Source organism: Piliocolobus tephrosceles, chromosome 6, assembly GCF_002776525.5.
Source record: "Piliocolobus tephrosceles isolate RC106 chromosome 6, ASM277652v3, whole genome shotgun sequence".
Lineage (NCBI taxonomy): Eukaryota > Metazoa > Chordata > Mammalia > Primates > Cercopithecidae > Piliocolobus > Piliocolobus tephrosceles.
The window spans coordinates 32662482-32681658 of NC_045439.1; the positions used below are offsets into that span (position 1 = coordinate 32662482).

Here is a 19177-nt window from a genome sequence, read left to right on the forward strand (position 1 = left end):
TAGAAACTATGTATCTAAACCTCCGAATTTACTAAAAGGTAATATTAAGACTGTTCACTAGTCTCATCCATATTCAAAGAAAAACTAAACACCATAATATCTAAAGTTATTTTATCAAGTTCTCTGTTCTAGAGAACAGCTGATTTATACAAAGTCATGTGCTGCGTAACAACATTTCAGTTAACAGACCACATACAAGATTATGGTCCCGTAAGATTGTAATACCCTATTTTTACTGTACTTTTTCCACGTTTAGATATGTTTAGATACACAATGTTTACCACTATGCTTCAACTGCCTACAGTATTCAGTACAGTAACATGCTGTATAGGTTTGCAGCTTAGGGGCAATAGGGTATACCATACAGCCTAGGAATGTAGCAGGCTAAACCATCCAGGTCTGTGTAAGTATACTCTACCATGTTTGCATAATAATGAAGTCAACTAATGTCATATTTCTCAGAATGTATCTCTATCGCTAAGTGACACTTCACTGTAATTAAGTTAACCTCTGCCACCTTCTGTCAAACAGAGAAATGACAAAAATAATTACATTTTAAAATAATGGCTTAAAAAAATCAACTGTATCATATTGATTACATTTTACAAAGCAATTTTCTGTGTACTGGCTCATTTAATTATCACATTAACCCAGTAAGATTTAAGATGTATTTTTTCTTTTTTGGAGACAGAGTCTCGCTCTGTCACCCAGGCTGGAGTGCAGTGGCACGATCTCGGCTAACTGCAAGCTCTGCCTCGCGGGATCACGCCATTCTCCTGCCTCAGCCTCCCAAGTAGCTGGGACTACAGGTGCCCGCCACCAGGCCCCGCTAATTTTTTTGTATTTTTAGTAGAGACGGGGTTTCACTGTGTTAGCCAGGATGGTCTCGATCTCCTGACCTCGTGATCCGCCTGCCTCAGCCTCCCAAAGTGATGGGATTACAGGCATGAGCCACCGCGCCCGGCCTTAAGGTGTATTTTACAGCTGAGGAATCAAATTGAAACATTAAGTGACTTGTCTAAGGTCACATGACTCGTTAGGAGCAATGCCAATCCTCAAATTTAAGTAATCTGATTCCAAATTCAGTGTCCATTCTGCAACACAGATGTGCTAAATTTAAAGTAAGAAAAGTGAACAACAAAAAATGTTTAAACCCCCTAATCACATTTAGAAAGAAAATACATATATAAACAAAAGAATTTGTAGTAGTAAATATTTATATATGTATACACCTATATACATCGCTTGTATCTCATATTTATGTAAGTACATATTTATACATAAACATATTTTTATTTACAAGATTTTATTACATAATTATCTAAATGTATAATGATTTTACATATACTGAAAAACATATATAGCTTATAAAACCTAAAATATTTATTATCTGGCTCATCGAATAAAAAGTTTGCTGACCCCTAAACTAAAGATAAACTTTGAAATATAGCCCACCAAAAGAAAAGGAAACAAGCTGACTGGGCTCACCTCTGGTTTGGATTCTAACTCATCTGATAACATTGATTCAGCTTCCAAAACCTGTAGCTATTCAGGGGACAAGTTCAAATTTAATTCAGAGCCAATGATACCTTCCTGTTATGTTCATATTCCTCTAGGAAATACTATGCTCTTCCTGTAAGATGTTGTACTAGGTGGGTAATCAATTTAACCTAGAATAGGGTAAAAAAGAGAGAAGGGGCATTAAGAGTGGTGGGAAAACACAGGTACATAAAGACACTTCTTCACATATCCAAAAAAAATCACAAGCAAACAAATAAGGAATTCAAATCAAAACACTTGTTTTAAAATACAACAAGCTCAACAGGCATCAAAACCCATAAAAATACTATGCTTTGATGCAGTATTTCAACCTTTAATAATCTAAGAAACTGTCTTAAATATGGATAGAGCTATGTCCAAAGATGTCCATCTTTTTTTTTTTTTTTTTTGAGACGGAGTCTCGCTCTGTGGCCCAGGCTGGAGTGCAGTGGCCGGATCTCAGCTCACTGCAAGCTCCGCCTCCTGGGTTTATGCCATTCTCCTGCCTCAGCCTCCTAAGTAGCTGGGACTACAGGCGCCCGCCACCTCGCCCAGCTAGTTTTTTGTATTTTTTAGTAGAGACGGGGTTTCACCGTATTAGCCAGGATGGTCTCGATCTCCTGACCTCATGATCCGCCTGTCTCGGCCTCCCAAAGTGCTGGGATTACAGGCTTGAGCCACCGCGCCCGGTCAGCACTCAGTATCTTATCAAGTGTACTGTGAGGATCTCATTTTTAACAGAGTGACGTACTAATTAGCTACAGGTGTAACAGCAAATATGCAATTAAATATTCATATTTCCAATTCCTTACTCAACAGATTTCCAAAACTGCAATGTAAATCTTTTTTAAAAATTAGTTTCACTAAGATATTGTTCACATACCATACTATTGACTCATTTAAAGAGTACAATTAAAACGTCTTTAGTTTATTCAGAGTTGTACAAGCACAATCAATTTTACAACATTTCATCACCTCACAAGGAAACCCTGTGCCCATTAACAGTCACTTCCCACTTCTAATGTGTTTATTATGAGCTTAAAGGGCTTCCATACAAGCTTCCCAGTAAGCAACTGGTAGATACTAAATATTTGTATAATGAATGAATGACACTACAAATGATACCCACATTTTTCTCTAGTCATCTCTGAACTCCAAACCTTCATTTCTAACTGCTTGCTAGGTATCTCCACATGTATGTACATCCAACAGCATCTCAAACCTAACAATGTCCAAAATCCAGATTATTATCTTCCTTACCAAACCTGTTCTTCTTGTATTATCTATTTCAATGATCGTCCAATCTTCCTCCCACTCAGCTGCAAATTCTAGGTCTTTAAATCTCTTTCTCCATTTTTAAATAATTCCCATGATTCTCTGTTTCCAGAATGTTCTCTGTTCCCTACTGTAAAGCCCTGTTTACGTCTGTCAGTGACTTTCTACTAGACTATTAAAACAGGCTTCTAACTACTGGTCATCCCGCCTTTAAAATTCCTCTTTCCAATGCATCCTTTACACAGCCATTCAAGTTACCTTTCCAAAACAAAGAAATGCTTATGTCACTTCTATTCAAAGTTCAGTGCTTCGGAATAATTGTCATAACCCTAAGGGTAAACCCCTTCGTTTATATAGAAAAACTCCCCAGAGCTAGAGATTCAGCAACTTGCCAAAAATCAGACTTCTACTTAGATGCAAAACGTAAAAAACTAGAACTTAAAACTTCTGACTGCTACTTTAGTTGTCTTTTACTCTGCACCACACTAAGAAAAAAACAAGTGCAATTTCTCACCCCCTAACAAAATGCCCGACTTTATTTCCAAATGTTTCCTTTATTTACTGCAAAGATGCTGCGTTGACCTTCGTGCCAACCTAAGTACTAATTCTTAAGTCCCAACTTAATAATATTTAACTTCCAAATGGTGCCTAAATGCATTTCTGAGCCTCATGAGCAAGTGGGATAAACTTTAATAAATTGGATTATCTCGAGAAACTTCAGAAGATAAATTCGACACAAAATGTATAAAGGCCGTAAACACAATTCACACACTCTCCCCTACCCTCCTAACTGACAGGCAAAGGTGAAACGGGCGACCCAGCCCAGTCGAGAAGGCAGCTGTCCCTTTTCCAGACGCAGAAAGTAAGTGGTATGAAAGGAGAGGGTAGCTCTGGACTGAAACATTCAGGGAAAGGCCTCCTCGCATCCTCTATCCCACACCACAAAGGCCTTAGTAATAAGGCCCCAAGGTCCGTGGGCAGGCCCCGGCTGCGAGTGCAGTCCAAGAGCCCCCGCCCCGGGGACTTGCTGACTCCGGCTTTCTCTGGACAGTCCGTTTCTATATACCTGCCCCCAAAACCAAGCAAAGGAGCAGGAACATCGCCCCTAAAAACCCGCGAGGGGAAGGGCCAAAGCCGCAGGGCTTCAGACTGGCCGCTCCCAGGCCCGCCAGATTCTGGAGGAATGCCCAAGGAGGGCGGTTTCCTCTCTCGGGGTGAACTCGGCCCCAGGCCCCAAGCAGCCGGTACTGGCCCCCGCCCTCTCGGTTACTACCTAGCCGAGCAGGTAGTTTCCAGGCCCACCTCGGAGCTCACCTTCCAGTTCCGGGCAGCCGGCCGGCCGTCTGTCGGTCCCGAATTCCGTCCACACACAGCGTCTTCCGGCTCCCGCCGGAAGCAGCTCGAGCGCGGGACAGGAAGTTTGGCCGACCCCCCCACGCACACACCCACTCGCTCGCCTCAGGGCTGGGTGGCTGCAGCACCGCTGGGGACGCAGACGTCAAGGCTGCTGGCGGGGACTGCCCAGGCCCGCGACGCAGGGCTCCGCCCCGGACAGGAGGAGCCGCAGCCTCCCCGCTCCCACTTACTCTCGGCCTTCGGGACACCTAGGTCCGCGAAGCCCGAAAAAACAGGTCAGCTAATTCGTTGACGTCACTGCCACCCCGCCGTAGCGGAGGGAGTAGTTTTTACCATCAGCGGAGGCGTTGCAATGGAGGCAAACGAGAAAGGATCACTCTTAAACATTTATCAGAGGTCTCCATGGAGAGGACCTCGAAGTTTCACCGCCTGAGAAAGGAACTTGCAGAATCAAGTTTTGCATTATATACGGGACCGGGTATGCAGTGAGTCTGGGTTCGGTGTTGTAATTAGGATGTAAAGAGCTCTTGGATGTCCCGACTGCGGCCTTGAACACTTGACTTCCAAGCTAGATGCCACCTTGTTAAAGCTTTGTGAGTTTGACTTCTTGAAATTACTTATTTTTAAATATTTGTGTGCGTAAGAATGAGAGACTCAACTAATGGGAATTAAAGGAGTTACCTTTAAAAAGGGATTTTCAAGGTTAAAGATAAGCCTTGATGACAGGTTTGGGTACACAAATTACTAATGGTGATTTAAAATAAAGGAGAAACGTTTCAGGGGAAGATAATTCCACTTTAGAAAAGCAGAGTAGGCCGAACTCGGTGGCTCACGCCTGTAATTCCAGCACTTTGGGAGGCTAAGGCGGGCGGATCACGAGGTCAGGAGATAAGAGACCATCCTAACGCAGTGAAACCCCGTCTCTACTAAAAATACAAAAATTAGCTGAGCGTGGTGGCAGGCGTCTGTAATCCTAGCTACTCTGGAGGCTGAGGCAGGAGAATCGCTTGAACCTGGGAGGTGGAGGTTGCATTGAGCCGAGATCGTGCCACTGCACTCCAGCCTGGGCGGCAGAGCGAGACAAAAAAAAAAAAAAGAAAAAGAAAAAGCATAGTATAAGGTGCCAATCCAGAGTTGAGGATATTTACTTGGAGGTAAAGGTCCAGTGCTCAAGAAAGAGGTGAGAAATACAGATGGAGATTTGGGAGTTAGCAACATACAAAGAAAAGGTGAAACCCCCTCAGGAGATGAAATGGTCCAGGAAAAGTAACAAGAAAGGGCCACTCAAACTGGAGAAGCTGATTACCAACACAATTTGAATCTACTTATTACAAATGTTGCATACAAAAGTATATTGGCAGTGTGTAGACAGACGATCATAAGCCAAAACATTCAGAAACAATAATCTTCAGTTTTACTGTTCCGTGAGGGTTGAGTACAATTAATAAAACAAACTCTTGAGGTACATCAGCAGTTCCTGAACATTCATGTTTACAAACATTTGTTAATTTGCCCAGTCCTGTCATTTTCTGAAACTGTCTTTATTGTCAATCTGTTTTTGTTTTTTGAGATGGAATTTCACTCTTGTTGCCCAGGCTGGGGTGCAATGGTGCGATTTCAGCTCACTGCAACCTCCCCCTCCCAGGTTCAAATGATTCTCCACCCTCAGCCTCTTGAGTAGCGGGAAGTACAGGCACCCACCACCATGCCCTGCTAATTTTTGTATTTTTAGAGAGAGGGGGTTTCACGGTGTTGGCCAGGCTGGTCTCGAACTCCTGACCTCAAATGATCTGCCTGCCTCTGCCTCCCAAAGTGCTAGGATTACAGGCTTGAGACATCAGGCCCGGCCGACAATCTTTTTAATTACCTAAAACTCCAACTGATGTTTACATCTGTTTGCCCTCTCAATCTTTACAACTATTTGACAGTATGTGCCTGCTAACCTAAAATAAACATACACTTTTCTCAATATATATTGAGTTTTTAGGCTATACAGTAAATTATTTGGCAAATACAAAGAGATCATCCTCTGGAGTAAATCTTGTCAACCTAAGTTATTTATCTTTCCATACTAATCCCAACCCAAAGCCACTGGTCTCCCATCCCAAAAACTGTTACACAAGCTCTGAAACCCCCCAATCCTGCCCCTAGTCCCTATGTACACATCATACCATTAAGTCTCTTTTCTGTCTACAATGTGAAAAAAAGGCCATCTCAATTCTATTTTTACATCAAGTTTCAGTTTAAGAATCATGTAAAACATTTCCAGTTCAACAAATCTTTACTAAGTGCCTCTCAAGTATTCTATTTTAAGCATTCTATTTTAAATTAATAAAAGTTACTATTTTTAAAAACCTATTGTGTCTGATTCATTAATGGTTGTATCAGATCATGTAAAACCTTTCCAGTTTAACAAATCTTTACAAAGTGCCTCTCAAGCATTCTTTTAAATTAAAAGTAATTACTAAAAGTTACTATTAAAAACCTATTGTGTGTGATCCATTAATGGTTGTATCAAATCCCCTATGCAACTAAAAATAACACCTATGATCACATTTAAATCAAGAGCTATGTATATTCTAAGCATTTTTTAATGTATCTTTGAAAATATGCAAAATGGAAAATAAATCTATGATTGCCTTGAAGACATTTACAGCGATTACAAAGAGATTTCTTCTGAAATGCAAACTATCTGCTTTCCAATGTTACCTCCTGTCATCATGGACTGGAATGCAGCTGGAAAAAGAGAAAGTAGATTATCTGAAAAGGTAAATGTCACTATCATACTTGTTTCCAAAAGGTATAATACAAAATTATCTTCAATAACTTTTTCAGTGATTTTCAATATTAAGCATAGAAAACTGTCATGAAAAGAAATCTCGGCCGGGCCCGGTGGCTCAAGCCTGTAATCCCAGCACTTTGGGAGGCCGAGACAGGCGGATCATGAGGTCAGGAGATCGAGACCATCCTGGCTAACACGGTGAAACCCCGTCTCTACTAAAAAATACAAAAAAAACTAGCTGGGCGAGGTGGCAGGCGCCTGTAGTCAGTCCCAGCTACTTGGGAGGCTAAGGCAAGAGAATGGCGTAAACCGGGAGGCGGAGCTTGCAGTGAGCTGAGATCCGGCCACTGCACTCCAGCCTGGGTGACAGAGCAAGACTCCGTCTCAAAAAAAAAAGAAATCTCAAGTAAAAAGTTATACACAAACCCCATTAACATCTTTAAAAAAAGTTTTGCCTATACTGAAAATATTTAATTGGTATCTAATTGGTATGTACATCAAGGTTCATTGTTTACAGTATCTGAAGACTAGAGGCAAAAAAAATATGGGAATAAAATGTCAGTGAAGGCCAGGCATGGCGCCTCGCAACTGTAATCCCAGCACTTTGGGAGGCCAAGGTGGGCGGATCACTTGAGGTCAGGAGTTTGAGACCAGCCTGACTAACATGGTGAAACCCCATCTCTACTAAAAATACAAAAATCATCTGGGAGTGGTGGTGTGTGCCTGTAGTCCCAGCTACTCTGGGGGCTGAGGTGGGAGCATCATCTGAGCCTGGGAGGGAGAGGCTGCAGTGAACTGTGATCGCACCACTGCACTCCAGCCTGGGTGACAGAGCATGGCCCTACCTCAAAAATTAAAAAAAGGGCCAGGCATTCCCACCTGTAAATTCCAGCACTTTGGGAGGCTGAGGCAGGAGGATCATTTGAGGCCAGGAGTTGCCTGGACAATATACTGAGAACCTGTTTCTATGGAAAATTAAAAAAAAAAAAAAAAAGGCTGGGCATAGTGGCAGGTAATTGTAGTCCCAGCTACTCTGGTAAGAGGATTGCTTGAGCCCATGGGTTCCTAAGTTAGTTAGCTATGATCATGCTACTGTACTCCAGCCTGGGCAACAGAGCAAGATCATCTCTTAAAAAAAAGGGGAGGTAAGGGGAAGGAAGGGCAGGGAAGGGGAGGCCAGAGAGGTAGCATTAAAAGACAAAAAGATAAAAGACTTTGGCCTGTGGGGTGGGTCACACCTGTAATCCCAGCACTTTGAGAGGCTGAGACAGGCAAATCACTTTAGTTCAGAAGTTCAAGACCAGCCTGGCCAATATGTTGAAACCCTGTCTCTACTAAAAATACAAAAATTAGCCAGGCATTCTAGTGCACGCGTGTGGTTCCAGCTACTTGGTAGACAGAGGCAGGAGAATTGCTTGATATCGGGAGGTGGAGGTTGCAGTGAGCCAAGATCACACCACTGCATCACTCCAGCCTGGGAGACAGAGCAAGACTCCATCTCAAAGAAAAAAAAAAAAAGGGCCGGGCATGGTGGCTCACACCTGTAATCCCAGCACTTTGGGAGGCTGAGGCGGGCAGATCACAACAAGGTCAGGAGATTGGGACCATCCTGGCTATGACAGTGAAACCCCGTCTCTACTAAAAATACAAAAAAATTAGCTGGGCATGGTGGTGGGCACCTGTAGTCCCTGCTACTTGGGAGCTGAGGCAAGAGAATGGCATGAGCCTGGGAGACGGAGCTTGCAGTGAGCTGAGATCGCGCCACTGCACTGTTTCCAGCCTGGGCGACAGGGCAAGACTCCGTCTCAAAAAAAACAAAAAGACTTTATCTTCGTGTGCTGAGCACATGTATATAATAAATAAGTCTACATTCATCTTACCTCCCATGTTTTCCAACCCATTTATCACCGTCTCCTTAATCTGTAAATCAAAATAGGTAGATTTAATAGTCTTTAAACTTCAATGTTTCTATATAATAGTTTCCATACTTACAAAAGGCAGCAATACTATTTAGCACCTTCTGTCTAAAAACAGATACTCTTTATTTCATGTAGGTAGTCCAGAAAAGCTTCCTATCAATTGATTTTTTTAAAGTAATATCCTATTTTCCCGTTGTTTAATCTCTTCAATTAGTAACAGATCACAAGCTATACACTCTAAAACAGAAAAATACAGTACAGATGCATACAAAGGTACAACTTTGCCTATCATCTGCAGGTTTCAAGAATAGCCTAGGCCAGTCCGGGTGCAGTGGTTCACACCTGTAATCCCAGCATTTTGGGAGGCTGAGATGGGCAGATCACTTGAGGTCAGGAGTTCGAGACCAGCCTGGCCAACATGGTGAAACCTCATCGCTACTAAAAATGCAAAAATTAGCTGAGCGAGTGGCACGTGCCTGTAATCCTAGCTACTCAGGAGGCTGAGGCAGGAGAATTGCTTGAACCCAGGAGGCAGAGGTTGCAGTGAGCCGAGATTGCGCCACTGCACTACAACCTGGGTGACAAAGCGAGACTCTGTCTCAAAAAAAAAAAAAAGAAGAGCCTAGGCCAGTATGTCTGAGGCCCAGATTAATAACTCCTGCCTTTCAATCAACAACTAAGACATAAATTAGGATGTCCAGGGAGGACAGGGAAGAAGTATGGTGGTAAAGGCGTCAGGAGGTGCTTACATGATTTTTGAGAAAGCACAGCTTCTAACACATAGTAGCATCCCATAAATATTTGTTAAATTAATAAACATAACAATTTTACATTTGGGGGAAAACCTATTGATTTTGTAATATAATCTATGGAAAGTAAAGCTAAAAAATTTTAGATAAAGGGAATAACAAACAAGGGTTTGTTAAGGGTTTGTTAATCAGGAGGTTATACTCACCTGGGAGGTAGAGTTACTTTATAATATTCAGCATATTTTTCTTTTGTAGGAATTTTTATAATGAAACTAATATGTTTGCTATAGTACATTTAAATAATGCAAAATTATATCAAGTAGTAGGAAGAATTATACTGATAAACAATAGAAGTTCTACCTTTAGCTTTCCTTCTTTAAACCACTGACTCAGCTGTAGAATGCCAGGCTCAAATTTGTCTTTATAATTTAACACCAGAAATCTTTCCCTGCAGTGAGGAAGAAAAGGATAATGATCAGAGAATATAACGAGAGTGGTATTCCAAGATCATACCATTCCAGAATTCTAATATCTGTTAATCCTTAAAATATTAGGACATAATCACATTGAGTCTGGTCAGATACAGTTTTATGCGGAGTTACAGGTATAACTGTGGAAGACTTCTATTAATAATTTCTGTTGCCAAGCACAGTGGCTCATGCTTATAATCCTAACATTTTGGGAGGCCGAGGTAGGCAGATCACCTGAGGTCAGGAGTTCAAGACCAGCCTGGCCAACACGGTAAAACCCGTCTCTACTAAAACATAAAAATTAGCATGATGGTAGGTGCCTGTAGTCCCAGCTACTTGGAAGGCTGAGACAGGAGAATCGCTTTAACCTGGGAGACGGTGGTAGAAGTGAGCTGAGATCGTGCCACTATACTCCAGCCTGGGCAGCCGAGCGAGACTCCATCTCAAAATAATAAGTTTTTGTCTGCCCAGTATCTACAACCCCATTTGTTAATAGCACCGTGATTTTTCCTTTGTGGGTAACATCCTTTCTTGACCCTCATGTGACCTAATCCAGGCCAGTCAAAGCCAGTAAGTATGTTTTCAGGAAGCTACTTAGCCAAAACCTAAATATTGAACAGGCTTAAAAAATGTGTATTTTAAAGCTTTTTTTTTGAGACGGAGTTTCGTTCTCGTTGCCCAGGCTGGATAGAGTGCAGTGGCATGATCTTAGCTCACTGCAACCTCCGTCTCCCGGGTTCAAGTGATTCTCCCGCCTCAGCCTCCCAAGTAGCTGGGATTACAGGCGCCCACGACCACGTCCGGCTAAGTTTTTGTATTTTTAGTAGAGATGGGGTTTCACCATGTTGGCTAGGCTAGTTTTGAATTCCTGGCCTCAAGCAATCCACTTTGCTTGCTTTGGGATGTGCTAGGATTACAGGTGTAAGCCACCACACCCGACCTAAGGTTTTATTTAATAAAGAAAAAGTGTCTATGAAGAACAATAGATTTCATACACATCTATGATATTTAAAACCCCATGAACCGGTAATAAGGGCAAAGAGGAAGAACACACCTTGTGATATTTCTTTCTTTCTGGATTGCCTCTATAGCAGGGGATAGCGGGGGAGGATAAGGCACATCTTTGTTGTACTGAGAAATTTGACCACACAGGATGATGTGGCTGTTCTCATTCATCTGCACAAAGAAAAATGATGATAAAATATCCCTTTCCTATGTTTACTGATTTTATGGCTGCCATAACGAAAGCCTCCTTGATTATTTAATCCTTTTTGTCAACTAGTTCGATTTTTTTTTTTTAATTTACCTGTTAAAGGTATTTGAGAATTTGAACTAGCTAGAAATAATTACATTCCAAAGGAACGTAGAGGCAAATAAATGTTTGGTAATCAGCAAAAGAATTACATTAGTTGTTTTTCCTACTTATTAGTGGTAGAACTGTATTTTTTTGGATTTAAATAATTTAATAATCTCAACTGCAAATAATCTTAGATGCAATGTAGTGTTAATACCTCATGTTGATATTTTATAATATTGTTAGTAAATATACATAAATATATGCAGTCTGTGAAACCCATTCTCTACACAAGGTCTGGGGCCATAGCTGTGAGTTGCTCAGTGGTGAGTTAGGGGTCAGAGCTTCACCATTTCAACAATGCAACTGTAATTTTTCACAAAAATAAACCAAAAGTGAAAAATATAATATTGGTAGCAAATAACTGAAATTGAAGTTCATAGTACAAATCTGCAAGTAAAGGGAAGTAGGTATCAGCAAGCTCTTTTGTATCACTTAAATACAATACTGATCATCACATTAAGTCACAATAATCCCTCCAATTTTATAAATTTTATTCTCAGTATTAGGTAAAAAGATATCACAACATGTAAAATGCAGTATCCAAATTTGTAATAGAAATCAGCAAACAACCTGACTTATCACTGTATCACTGATGTTACCACCAACATTGTCAAAATAAACATCCACTCCAGCTGGGCATGATTCACGGAGTTGCTCTGCCACATTCTCTTTTTTATAATTAATCGCAGCATCAAAGCCCAGTTCTGAGGTCAAGAGGACGCATTTCTCATGTGTTCCACAAATCCCCACCACTCTGGAACAACCTAACAAATGGCCAATCTAGGGGGGAAATTTGAAGATTAAATGGCTTTATATTGTCACATTTAAATGTAAAAATGTACAAGTATACAAGATATTACAGGTATATGAGTGTTCATTACAATTTAGGTTAGATTACGCTGATTTTAATGAAGAGTAATTTGAAAGTAAAAGAACTGAGGGCAGACAATGTCATCCCCCCAAAAAAATTATTAAAATTGAACAAAGTTAGACTTATGTTCCTCAACTTATGATGGGGATATGTCCCAATAAAACCATCTTTTTTTTTTTTTTTTTTTTGAGACGGAGTCTTCGCTCTGTCCCCCAGGCTGGAGTGCAGTGGCACGATCTTGGCTCACTGCCAGCTCCTCCTCCCAGGTTCACACCATTCTCCTGCTTCAGCCTCCCAAGTAGCTGGGACTACAGGCGCCTGCCACCATGCCCAGCTAATTTTTTTACATTTTTTAGTAGAGATGGGGTTTCACCATGTTATCCAGGATGGTCTTGCTCTCCTGACCTCATGCTCCACCCACCTCGGCCTCCCAAAGTGCTGGGATTACAGGCGTGAGCCACCACGCCCAGCCAAAACCATTGTTAGTTGAAAATATCCTAAGCAAAAAATGCATTTAATATACCTAACCTACTGAACATCATAGCTTAGCCTAGCCTACCTAAAACGTACTCAGAACACTTATGGTTGGGCAAAATCATGTGGCAATACGCAGAGTACCAGTTGTTTACCCTCATGGTCATTGTCAAAATAAACATCCACTCCAGCTGGGCATGATTCAGAGAGTTGTTCAGCCACATACAGTGGCTGACCGGGAGCTACAGCTTGTTGCTGCTGCCCAGCATCTCGAGAGAGTGTCATACTGATATCACTAGCCTGGGAAAAGACTAAAATTCAAAATTCAAAGTATGGCTTCTACTGAATGCATAGGGCTTTTGCATCATTGTAAAGTAGAACCATCATAAGTTAGGGACCATCTGTAGTTTAAATGTTAAAATCTCACAATTTTTGGCTTTCACTCATTGAAAAATAAAAAATCAAAGAATAAATTTAAAAAATAAAATTTCACAACTTAAATCTAATTTCATAAAAGGAATAAATAATCAGACCCAAAGCATCACATGCAATTCATTATTTTTCAGGCTTGTGGTGAACTAAAATCGCAGCTCAGACACAATGTTTGTTTTCAATGGTTTCAACCTATAAAGGCTATTATTTATAAAAGGATGTACTTTTATAAGATTCTTTTTTTTTTTTTTCAAAGAAACAGGGTCTCACTCTGTCATCCAGGCTGGAGTACAGTGGTATATTCATAGCTCGCTGTAACTTCAAACTCTTGGGCTCAAGTACTCTTCCTGCCTCAGCCTCTCAAGTAGTTAGGACAACAGGAGTGCCGCCACACTGGGCTAATTTATTTACTGAAGAGTCTTACTATGTTGCCGAGGCTGGTCTTGAGCTCCTGTCCTCAAGTAATCCTGCCACCTTGGCCTCCCAAAGCACTGGGGTTGCAGGCGTGAGCCCTTGTGCCAGGCCGACTTCGTCAAATTCTATCAAAATGTTTACACTTCTAGAATTCAACAAGTGGTTTCTTATTTGAGGATATTAATTTAAAATGTGAGTTTGACTTTTAATTCATGAATTCCAAACAGCTTCTTTATCATTCTCTTCCTTATAATAATGAAAGCAAAGCTTTAGCATTTACTACATCTGTTTTTGGTTAACAGAGAATAAGATACTAAAATCTGCATTTTTTTATACTGTTATTAAGAGAGTCTAAGTAGGTAAAAAAAAAAAAAAAAAAAAACCCATTTCTACAAGAAACGTTGTAAGTCATTATAAATTTATTCAATTTTGGCTGGGCATGGTAGCTCACACCTATAATCCCAGAACTTTGGAAGCCAAAGCAGGTGGATCTCTTGAGGCCAGGAGTTCAAGACCAGCCTGGCCAACATGGCAAAATCCCATCTCTACTAAAAATACAAAAATTAGCCAGGTGTGGTGGCACACACCTGTAGTCCCAGCTACTCTCGAGGCTGAGGCATGAGAATCTCTTGAACCCAGGAGGCAGAGGTTGCAGTGAGCCAAGATTGTGCCACTGCACTCCAGCCTGGAGACTCTGTCTCAAAAAAGAAAAAAAAATTATCCAATTTTACTTTTTTTTTTTTGAGATGGAGTCTCGCTCTGTCGCCCAGGCTGGAGTGCACTGGCTGGATCTCGGCTCACTGCAAGCTCCACCTCCCGGGTTTACGCCATTCTCCTGCCTCAGCCTCCCGAGTAGCTGGGACTACAGGCGCCCGCCACCTCGCCCGGCTAGTTTTTTGTATTTTTTAGTAGAGACGGGGTTTCACCGTGTTAGCCAGGATGGTCTCGATCTCCTGACCTCGTGATCCGCCCGTCTCGGCCTCCCAAAGTGCTGGGATTACAGGCTTGAGCCACCGCGCCCGGCCAGCAATTTTACATTTTTAATGGTATACATATATCCGGAATTTCAATTATGAATTATAACAATCCTCAAATAATCAGAAAATCATATAATTCTCAGAAAGTTTACCTGCCCAGCCACGGATCCACAGGCACCTGCAGCCCCACTGACAACCATTGTCTTATTAGATCCAGCAGTTATATGACCTTTTTCCTGTATCCCAATCAAGGAAGTCAAACCAGGCATACCTATAGCTCCAAGAAAATATGAAAGGTGTCCATTCACAAGTTGTGGGTCTACCTAAAATAAAATATATACTCTTTAAAAATAATACTAGGAATTCCTGTTTTGAGACAACAAAGTAGAGACAATATGTTATGGACTGAATTGTGTCCCCATAACATTTATATAGTAAAGCCCTAAGCCCCAGTGTGACTTTATTTGGAGACAGGGACTTAAAGGAGATATTTAGGATTGAATAAGGACATAAGGGTGGGGTCCTAGTCCAATAAGACTTGTGTCATGGCCGGGCACGGTGGCTCACATCTGTAATCTCAGCAATTTGGGAGACTGAGGCAGGCGGATCACCTGAGGCCAGGAGTTCAAGACCAGCCTAGCCAATATGGCGAAACCCCGTCTCTACTAACAATACAAAAAATTAGCAAGGCGTGGTGGTATGTGCCTGTAATCCTAGCTACTTGGGAGGCTGAGGCAGGAGAATCACTTGAACCCAGAAGGCGATGGTTGCAGTCAGCTGAGATCATGCCACTGCACTCCAGCCTGGGCGACAGAGTGAGGCTCCATCTCAAAGGAAAAAAACAAAAACAAAAACAAAACGGACTTGTGTCCTTATAAGAAGAAGAAACAAAACAAGATCTATCTCTCTGCACACCCACAGAGGAAAGACTGCCTGAGGACACAGCAAGAAGGCGGCCATCTGAATCCAGGAAGAGGGGCCTCCCCAGAAACCAAATTGAACTCTGATCTTGAACTTCTAGCTTCCAGAACTGTGAGAAAATAAATCTCTGTTGTTTAAACCACCCAGCCTGTAGTATTTTGTTATGGCAGTCCATCAGTATAATAAACAACCCGATATGGTTCATAGAAGAGTAAACCATTCATCAATCTTGCTAAAATTCTATACTTTATTTGTAAAGAGTAAAAAAGCAATATTACTTCTCTTTATATTAAAAAGAAACTTTAAGGCCGGGTGCGGTGGCTAACGCCTGTAATCCCAGCACTTAGGGAGGCTGAGGTGGATGGATCACAAGGTCAGGAGTTCAAGACCAGCCTGGCCAAAATGGTGAAACCCCATCTCTACTAAAATTACAAAAAATTAGCCGGGCGTGGTGGCGGGTGCCCAAATCCCAGCTACTCGGGAGGCTGAGGCAGAGAATTGCTTGAACCTGGGAGGTGGAGGTTGCAGTGAGCCGAGATCATGCCACTGCACTCCAGCCTGGACGACAAAGCAAGACTCTGTCTCAAAAAAAAAAAAAAGAAACTTTTAAAACCGATTCTCACGTAAGAGACAAAATATTCTTTCTGTTAATGCCCCAAGTATGAAAAAAAAAAAAAGGAAATGCTTAACAGAAAAATACTTGGTGACACTGGAAGATTTTTAAGTCTCTGAGCAATTCCAACATGAACATGTACCTATAAAAATCAACTCTGGCTGGGTATGGTGGCTCATGCCAGTAATCCCAGTACTCTGGGAGGCCAAGACGGGCGGATCACGAGGTCAGGAGTTCACCACCACCCTGGCCAAGATGCTGAAATCTCGTCTCTACTAAAAATACAAAAATTAGCTGGGCGTGGTGGTGGGCACCTGTAATCCCAGCTACCCGGGTGGCTGAGGCAGAAGAATCACTTGAACCCGGGTGGCAGAGGTTGCAGTGAGCCGAGATTACGCCACTGCACTCCAGCCTGGGCAACAGAGCAAGACGGTCTTAAAAAAAAAAAATCAACTCAAATTCCAACAGTTCTCATTACTGATGTTTAAAATGTACCATTAAGGCTGGGCACAGTGGTTCACAACTGTAATCCCAGCACTTTCTGGGGCTGAGGCGGGAGGATCGGTTGAGGCCAGGAGTTCAAGACTAGCCTGGGCAATATGGTTAGACTCTTGTTTCTACAAAAAGTTTAATAAAAATGACTGGGCATGGTGACTCACACTTGTAATCCCAGCACTTTGGGAGACCGAGGCAGACAGATCACTTGAGGTCAGGAGCTTGAGACCAGCCTGGCTAACATGGCAAAACCCTGTCTCTACTAAAAATACAAAAAATTAGCTGGGCGTAGTGGTGCACACCTATAATCCCAGCTACTCAGGAGACTGAAGTGGGAAGATCACTTGAACCCAGGAGGCAGAGGTTGCAGTGAGCCAAGATCACTCCAGCCTGGGTGACAGAGTGAGATGCTGTCTCTAAATAAATAAATAAAAGACCCAGTCAGGCTATTGCCTATTCTTTTGGTAGCTGCTCTGAAACAACTTTTATTACCTGAGAGACTTTATTTACAATAAGATAACCTTTGTTTACCACGCAATTCCTCCCCCTTCCCTTTTTGTTGCCATTTCCCCCAAAAGCCTCAAGTCCCATTCCTTTAAGCTATAAGAACTTCAAGCTCACACCTGTAATCTCAGCACTTTGGGAGGCTGAGATGGGAGGACTGCTTGAGCCTAGGAGTTTGAGACCAGATGGGGCAACACAGTGATACCCCATCTCTAAAACAAACAAACAAGCAAAGAAACAAACAAAAAAAAAAAACCTTCAACCATCTGGTCCCTCCTTTGAGTCTCCTATTCTTCTGTGAGGCTCCAGTGCACATACATGAATTAAAATGGTTTTTCTCCTGTTAATCTGTTTACTGTCAGTTTATTTTAGCAGGCTCAATTATCAAACCTTCAGAAGGAAAATTTAAACTTCCCTATACAGCTAACAGTGGAAAAGGAACAAAGACTTTCCGCATTTTGGCAGCTAGCTAAAAGAAAATATATGCTTTTATTTTTCCCTGATTACAAACACAACTGAATATCAAATGCACAAATTAAGAGTTACACAGGGAAAAAAAAATCAGATACGTTCATATATATATCACCTTTTCAAGGTTATTTCCATCCAGAATAACTTTGGTTTGCCAGGGCCAATAGAAAGAAGTCACAAAATCGCCTTTAGTCAAATTTGTGTGTTTGCTTTCTTCGATAATTCCAATACCTCCACCATCAACGACTTGAGATAGCTGCCAAGGTGTTATATAATCAGTGCCAGTGTCTTCATTCATTCTACAACGCTGAAAAAAGAAAACATTAAGATAATTTTATCCAATAATGTCAAACCACTCTACTAATTTACCCAATGACTAAAAGTATGTAATGAGTCATGTATCGCATACAATACACAAAAATCAACTCAAAATACATTCAAGACTTAAACATAAGACCTGAAACAATATGGTGACTATAGTTAATAACAATGTATTGTATACTTCAAAATTGCCACTGGCTGGGAACGGTGGCTCATGCCTGTAATCCCAGCACTTTGGGAGGCTGAGGAGGGCAGATCACCTGAGGTCAGGAGTTCAAGACCAGCCTGGCCAACATAGTGAAACCCCATCTCTACAAAAATACAAAAATTAGCCAGGCATGATGGCGGTTGCCTGTACAGCTATTCAGGAGGCTGAGGCAGGAGAATCACTTGAACCGAGAGGCGGAGGTTGCAGTGAGCTGAGATCGCACCACTGTACTCCATCCAGCCTGGGCAATGAGAGTGAAACTCCGTCTCAAAAAAGAAAAGAAACTTGCCGCAAGGGTAGATTCTAAGTGTTCTCACCACAAACAATAAGTATGTGATGTAATCCATGTTAATTAGCATGTTAGCATGACATAACCACTGTACAATGTAAACATATTTCTTTTTTTTCTTTTTCTTTTTCTTTTTTTTGATGTGGAGTTTCGCTCTTGTTGGCCAGGCTGGAGTACAATGGTGCGATCTGGGCTCACTGCAACCTCCGCCTCCTGGGTTTAAGCGATTCTTCTGCCTCAACCTCCTGTGTAGCTGGGACTACAGGCATGCGACACCACGCCTGGCTAATTTTTGTATTTTTAGTAGAGATAGAGCTTCACCATATTGGCCAGGCTGGTCTCGAACTCCTGACCTTGTAATCTGCTGGCCCTGGCCTCCCAAAGTGTTGGGTGGCAACAATTTTTATTTGTCAATAAATTTGTTTTTAAATAAAAAATTAAAAAATTGAGGTGACAGTTGCAAAGAAAGCTCTGTGAGTATTCTAAAAGTCACTGAATTGTACATTTAAATGCATGAAACGTATGCTAGTAAATAAAGCTAAAAATTTTAAAGAATTACTTAAGGAAATTAAAGTAATACTATACACATTATACTAGCAAAAAGTAATACAAAATAGTGTTTTGATGGTTTCAAAGGATTGTGGCCAATTAGGTACATTCACATGTTGCTGATACTATAAAACTATTTTTTATGGAAAACAAACTAGCAACATATACACCATAAAACTTGATTTCTTTTG

At 41.5% G+C, this 19177-nt stretch overlaps 2 protein-coding genes across 15 annotated transcripts in view; both read right to left on the bottom strand.

The window, feature by feature from the left end:
• ZNF410 (zinc finger protein 410) overlaps positions 1–4799 on the bottom strand; it is a 43005-nt gene extending 38206 nt beyond the window's left edge. For 4 of the 7 annotated variants that reach the window (XM_023183638.3, XM_023183607.3, XM_023183589.3 and 1 more), the window contains exons 1-2: positions 4129–4799; positions 1489–1670 (exon numbers count right to left, since the gene is read on the bottom strand). Coding sequence is in view for 4 of the 7 variants with exons in the window: in XM_023183607.3 (XP_023039375.1) it covers positions 1489–1521 (33 nt within the window). In the remaining 3 variants the exon portion in view is untranslated. Of the gene's footprint in view, positions 1–1488; positions 1671–4116 lie in introns of all 7 variants that reach the window. The other 3 variants (XM_023183614.3, XM_023183597.3, XM_023183622.3) reach the window with 3 other exon arrangements.
• A 762-nt stretch (positions 4800–5561) lies between these two features.
• PTGR2 (prostaglandin reductase 2) overlaps positions 5562–19177 on the bottom strand; it is a 31324-nt gene continuing 17708 nt past the window's right edge. For 6 of the 8 annotated variants that reach the window (XM_023183528.2, XM_023183536.2, XM_023183546.3 and 3 more), the window contains 7 exons: positions 17735–17926; positions 14768–14938; positions 12018–12227; positions 11145–11266; positions 9981–10068; positions 8833–8872; positions 5562–6906 (listed from right to left, as the gene is read on the bottom strand). In XM_023183528.2, coding sequence (XP_023039296.1) covers positions 6830–6906; positions 8833–8872; positions 9981–10068; positions 11145–11266; positions 12018–12227; positions 14768–14938; positions 17735–17926 — 900 coding nt within the window. In that variant the 3' untranslated portion in view covers positions 5562–6829. Of the gene's footprint in view, positions 6907–8832; positions 8873–9980; positions 10069–11144; positions 11267–12017; positions 12228–14767; positions 14939–17719; positions 17927–19177 lie in introns of those variants that run through there. The other 2 variants (XM_023183580.2, XM_031935752.1) reach the window with 2 other exon arrangements.